The 6,089-nt window shown below is 36.4% G+C and overlaps 1 protein-coding gene across 3 annotated transcripts in view; it reads right to left on the bottom strand.

The window, feature by feature from the left end:
* LOC104292653 (kinesin-like protein KIF2A) overlaps nt 1-6,089 on the bottom strand; it is a 56,509-nt gene that overhangs the window by 44,077 nt on the left and 6,343 nt on the right. For 2 of the 3 annotated variants that reach the window (XM_009892064.1, XM_009892065.1), the window contains exons 2-5: nt 4,849-4,968; nt 4,349-4,403; nt 1,808-1,930; nt 1,134-1,234 (exon numbers count right to left, since the gene is read on the bottom strand). In XM_009892064.1, the coding sequence (XP_009890366.1) occupies nt 1,134-1,234; nt 1,808-1,930; nt 4,349-4,403; nt 4,849-4,968 (399 nt within the window). The remainder of the gene's footprint in view (nt 1-1,133; nt 1,235-1,807; nt 1,931-4,348; nt 4,404-4,848; nt 4,969-6,089) is intronic. The other variant, XM_009892066.1, reaches the window with a different exon arrangement.

Genomic DNA, 6,089 nt, shown 5'->3' with positions numbered 1-6,089 from the left:
ACATTCAGAAAGGGGTTTTGCTTATTAAGGAAAAGGTATTTGCCTAATATTCTTCAAACCCTGTTTAAAGGTCTTGCCCACCAGAAGCCAGTGCTTGGCTAGTTATTGCTGCATTTCACAACAACAGAATACACAAAGCATAGATACGTGCAAGTCACCAAGAAAAACAGAACTTTCTCATACAGAAGTTTAATACTCGGATGCAAAGGGAGTTGTCACAAAAGTGATAAAAAGAAAATTTTAGGTACAGTACCACATCAAAGAATTTTAATATATAAAATAAAAATTATTTGCTCCTCCCACATAAAACCATAGTAATGTTTTGCATTTGTTTAAGTGGATAGAAATTAGAGAACATGAATTCAACATAAGTGATTTTAGGTCAACTTAGAAATATCATTAAACCATGAAGTAAATTGCCTGAATTATTTACTTGGTTGTGGTATTTCTCCTGTCAGTAGCAGATGGTAGTATCTCTTTAGAGAGACTAACACACACAGGCCTGCCAACGAGATTATGCTACTAGTTGTGCTAAAGCTTTTACACTACTGTGACACAAAGTCCTTTAATATTAAGAGATTTTCTCAAAGGATTAACAACTTTGTTTCTTTCACACAAGTTTCTAACAACTTGCTGCCAAGCTGTTTGCATGATGCAAAGCTAAATTATAAATGCATAGACAGGTGTAAAGGAAAAAGAAATAACTGTTCAAACTTGAGCCTCAAATAGATCTCCTAAGATCATAAAGAACAATTTATCATAATATTGTAATACCTCCTGTAGAATAACAGCCCTATCTAAAAGCCAAGGATGTTATTATTTTCATCAATATATTTTCCCTAAGAAATAGCTATCATCAGTACTTGATTTTTAAATAACACAGAGAGACAAGCAATTGTAAGCAATTATTTCTGTAGGAAGAAAAAGAGGGGGAAAACTGTCTAAAGAAATAGTTATCAGAGCAATGCAAACATGCACCAAAATATGTATCAAAATTGTATACAGGATGAAAACATTTAATTACAAGACTATTACAGTTCATAAAAATTATTGAAGACTGAACAAAGCACAATAATTTAGCAAACATCTTCTCTTCCAGACATACATTTTCCATCCAAGCTTAAAATACTAACCTGAGCTCTTTTTTCTCTAAGTTCCTGCTGCTGTAACCTTCTTTTTTCACGTTTCTCTTGCAATTTTTCAACCTCTTTTACACAATTAGATTTTCTACGTGCTTAAAAAAAGATATATTTTTAAAATATTTTTAGTGTTGCATTAATTTAGTATTTACACTATAACATTTCAATTCTACTATTTTGTGAATAATTAGAATGCATTTATTTATATCAACTATCTTTTCAAGAAAATCAGTATTAGTACATAATAATTATGGCAATTTAATTTCTAAAATTTATAGAATACATGAATTAGAAAAAATCATGGGAATGGGACAATAACTACACAACCAAAAATATAAGGACAATGAGCCTCAATGATCCTCACATTTGGATGTGCGATGATATTTGGATACATGTGATCTCTTGGTTTGAATTAAAAGAAAGCCCAGGCATATTAAAACACCCACCATCATGGCTAAAAAAAGATAAAGCAAAACCAAATTCCAAATACTAGAACAACTATGACAAAAGCAAACATTTGTTTAACCACAGCACTCCAAAAAAGCTTCTTGAGGAAGCCTACAGGCAACTGCATATATAGACCATTTGTCATTTATGGACAATATAATCCAAGAGAATGTACATATAATGCCCAGAATGAATGAATCCTTGATACACGGTTTACATACAAGGGGGTCCAAATTCCTTTTTTGCAGCTTGAACTGGAGATATATCTGAAACACTACCATTCTGTTGTGAGGAAGAAGACTGTTCAGGAAGCTGAGTAGGCCGCACACGTGCAGAACCAACCACTGCAAAAGAAAAGCACAAAGCTCATCTAGATACGGAAGAGTAATGTTTCTATCCGATTCTGAAATTATAACAAGATAAAACAAGGCTCCTTTTAAGACACAACAATTTATTGGGGGCGGGGGGGGAGCCATACATGTAGAAAGTCTATTAATAAAGACATTCGATATGCAGCTTGTTTTATCCTAGTGTTATACACCAACACAACACAATTATTAAGTACCAATGCTGCATGTGCATATTTTTAAATACTCCACTACAGAATTAGTATAACTTATTATGTGTACAGAATGAAGTATGTACTTGGAAACATGCAGTTTTGAAGTTTAAAGTGTTGAAATTTTATTTATGTTATAATTATACCCAAAACCCCAGTAAGAAAAAAGGACCCACTGTTTCACATTTTCTAGGTGTTACAAAATGGTCCCACCCCACTGAACCTACAATCTATGGACAAGTAGAGGGATACAAATGAAAGGCAGCAAAGTGCAGCTCAATCTATGAGTGGAAGAAACAAACCTTTTTGACACTATACTGAAAGGAATACGGATACAATCAATATGTCTACCTAAACTTATTGATTTGATATGTGATAAGAATACCAATTTCTGAAGATGCAGAGTGATGTCTGTTCGCAGTGAATGCAGTGGGAGTGGCATGAATGCAAGCCTCTTTGGTAGAGCTGAATGTTTTTCAAAGAGTTGCTTTAAGCAGCTCTGCTTCAGCTGAGCTGCTTTCCTGTACATTTTCCTAACAAGGTCTGTCAGAAGAGTACGAAAGTGAAGGCAACAACTTTGATAAGTAGCCTAGAGGTGACATTCCAAATGAAGGCCAGCACACTGTGCAACATGGAGACAACTATGGAAACAAGCATCAAATGGGATAGACAAGACAAATCCCCAGACCATTCCAAATATGATAGGAGATCTAGTTTATAGCATGAATTAACTACACTAAACAAGACAGTGTGCTGAGAAAAGTTTAGTTACAAGGCCAACAAAGAACAAATACTTAGGCCAACTGTGAATAGTAAGATGCACAGGACCTATTAAAATACGAGCTACAGGGTTATTCCATTCCAAACAGACTATTTACTACAAATGACAATGTGTATGGATGTGAGGAGAGCCCATCAATACGATGTCTCAAATTTAAACCATATTAGTTTGAAAAAAATTATCCCCTCCTCATGAGATTTCTGATTTAACACCCCCAGAGGCAAACGGCAGAAGGGAGAAAGTAATCCCAGTCGCCCACCAGAAGAGTCTGAACACTTGCAAAGATATGCAAGCCCACTTGTTTTTCAAGTTTAAACAGATGGAATGGAATCTAGCCTGAATTAATGACAGTAGATTAATGTTTGGAAGAAGAATCATCACCATCATAAGTACAAGTTAACTTTAATCACAGAATCACAGAATGGTCAGGGTTGGAAGGGACCTCTGGAGATCATCTAGTCCAACCCCCCCGCCAGAGCAGGGTCACCTACAACAGGTTGCACAGGACGGCATCCAGGCGGGTTTTGAATGTCTCCAGAGTCAGAGACTCCACCACCTCTCTGAGCACCCTGTTCCAGTGCTCCACTACCCTCAAAGTAAAGAAGTTCCTCCTCATGTTAAGATGGAACTTCCTATGTTCCAGTTTGTGCCCGTTATCTCTTGCTCTATCACTGGGCACCACTGAAAAAGGACTGTTCCCATCCCCCTGGCACCCTCCCTTTAAGTATTTATAAGCGTTGATAAGATCCCCCCTCAGCCTTCTCTTCTCCAGACTAAAAAGACCCAAGTCCCTCAGCCTTAATGCAGGAGAGAGAATGAAAACAATAAGCAATAACTATTCTTTCTCATGTTATTAGATGCATTACATCTGTATTAATCCAATACACACTTTTCATCTATCCTCCTTTGATATTTCAGCATTTTTGTAGATTTTTCACTACTAACCATAGAGCGAGAAATAACCTGTAGGGTTTAAGTACTCTTTGAATGAATGTTTATACACAGACTGTTAGAAAACTAAGCTAAAAAATTGAAAGCGTAAGAATTTTAAGTGTACTATTTAATGTATATTAAACCAGTCAATTAAGTTGAAGCAAATTGAGGATGCTTTAACTTGGAAAAGTCCACACATGATTTAATGTAGCATAATTAATTAACTTCAAATTTTTGCACTTTCAGTTCATTCAGCTTAACTTTCCTAATGCTATACTGCTTAAACTTGTATATAAATACTATTCATACAGCATGCATTCCTAAATATACATAGGAGTAATTCTAGGAATTATGAACTATGCCTTTTACATGTCCTATGCATACATACCGAATTAGAAATACAGAACTACTAAGGAATGCTAGATGAGCAGGAGATTAAAATGTTCCCATGGTTTTTACTTCTTCAAAATGGAAAGAGATAACATTTACCTCTATTATCTCTGGCAGGAGTGTCATTCTTAATAGGTGCCACAGTTCGTCGACTCTATAAAGAAAGAAATCTCTGTTATTTGATCACCTTATTATTGAAAATGTAAACTGCAGCCCCACCTTTGCTTCTTTCCAACCAATAAAAATAACACAACATCAGCAATACAGAGAGGTGATTGCTGCCAAATCCTTCCCTGAAGAGCCTAGGTTAAAGACTGCTTGAACTATACATACTGTTTCAAAACAACCTCCAAAACCTTTTCCATATTTTTCCTCGAGATATATTTAGTTACATAAATATTAGTCCCCAACTCCCTCTCTGCCAAACCTGTTCTTAGAAAATTTTTAGAATCTCCTGTTCACCGTATAAAAAAGAAAGAAACACAGTTATCAAGTAGCTCCACAGACACAAAAGATGATAGATTTAAAAATTCAAGCATAACAACATGTATAGGAGTACTGGAAGTTTAATATGAACATGTTGCATAGGTATTACCAACCTTCATGATTTTGTTTACTTTGACTGCTGGAGTAGGTGGTGGTGGTGTTTCTGGACTAGGTTCAATATCTTCATCAGGTACAAGATCTGGGTTAAGTGAAAATATGCTCTCCAAGTCAATCTGTGTAAAAGAATATAAAATGCATTTATAAGTCTTAGAACAATATTCACCCTCTCCATTTCTCCTCTTATGTTTGAGAATAAACACTAAATATATTTAGTGTTTTTACCCCATAATTTGTTAATTTTATAACCTAAATAATCTTATTTTATGTTCACCAAAAACAATGAAAGCTTTGGTCTTCATATTAGCTGAAAACACATCCTTCAGAAAAGGCATTAATTAAAAATGACCAATAGATATTCATAATTTTATAAAGTGATTAAATTAAAACAGAAGTAGCTAGTATTACTGTGGTAATTTGACAATTACTGCAGAATATGAAAGACATTCTGTAACATAAAGAGATCTTAACTATTTGAAATTTCCCAGACAGTGCAAAAGAAACAGATGAATTACAACCACCCAAAAAATAAAAGCGCAGTTGAAACCACGTGTAAGATCTGGGCATGACACAGATGGTATGGAATAAGGGTTGGATAATGTCCTGGTTCCGGCAGGGATGGGGTTAATCTCCACAATGGCCGGCAGGGGGCAGGTATTCCATACCACGTGACCCATGCCCGAGATATAATTGGAGCTAGCCGGGGTGAGGAGAGGAGTCGCCACTTGGGGGTGGGCTGCGGTGGTGCGGGTCCGGTCAGTGCGCTTCGCGGCGGTACTGTAATCGCGTTTTCATCTTTTCTTTTGCTGTTCTGTTAAATTACATTCTTTTAACCCACGAGTTTTGCCCTGACGTTTTCTTTTTCCACGACTGTGGGAGTTGTGCGAGCAGCTGCGTGGTTCTTTGTTGCTGGCTGAGGCCAAACCACGACAGTTCTTTTTGGCGCCCAATGTGGGGCCTGAAGGGTTGCAATAACAAATTTCTTGTATCCATTTCCCATATTGGTTGGATAGATGCTGGTTACAATGTTACTTTGTTTGTTTGTGTGGCTGTGCTTTGCAAATTCTTATATGCTTTATCTACTCCCTGTGATGCTGTTTGTTATCTCAGGGAGAGGGATCAGGGCTATAATTTTGCTGTCATGTGCAATATCAGCTTATGAGATGATAACATCACTATTGAAGTGGCTTTATTGGGGTGTCTATGCAGTATTGCTGTCTTGTCCATACCTTGGTTA

The sequence above is a fragment of the Charadrius vociferus genome, unplaced genomic scaffold (genome assembly GCF_000708025.1).
Source record: "Charadrius vociferus isolate BGI_N301 unplaced genomic scaffold, ASM70802v2 scaffold519, whole genome shotgun sequence".
Taxonomy (NCBI): Eukaryota; Metazoa; Chordata; class Aves; order Charadriiformes; family Charadriidae; genus Charadrius; species Charadrius vociferus.
This window is presented reverse-complemented; position numbering and strand designations above follow the sequence as displayed.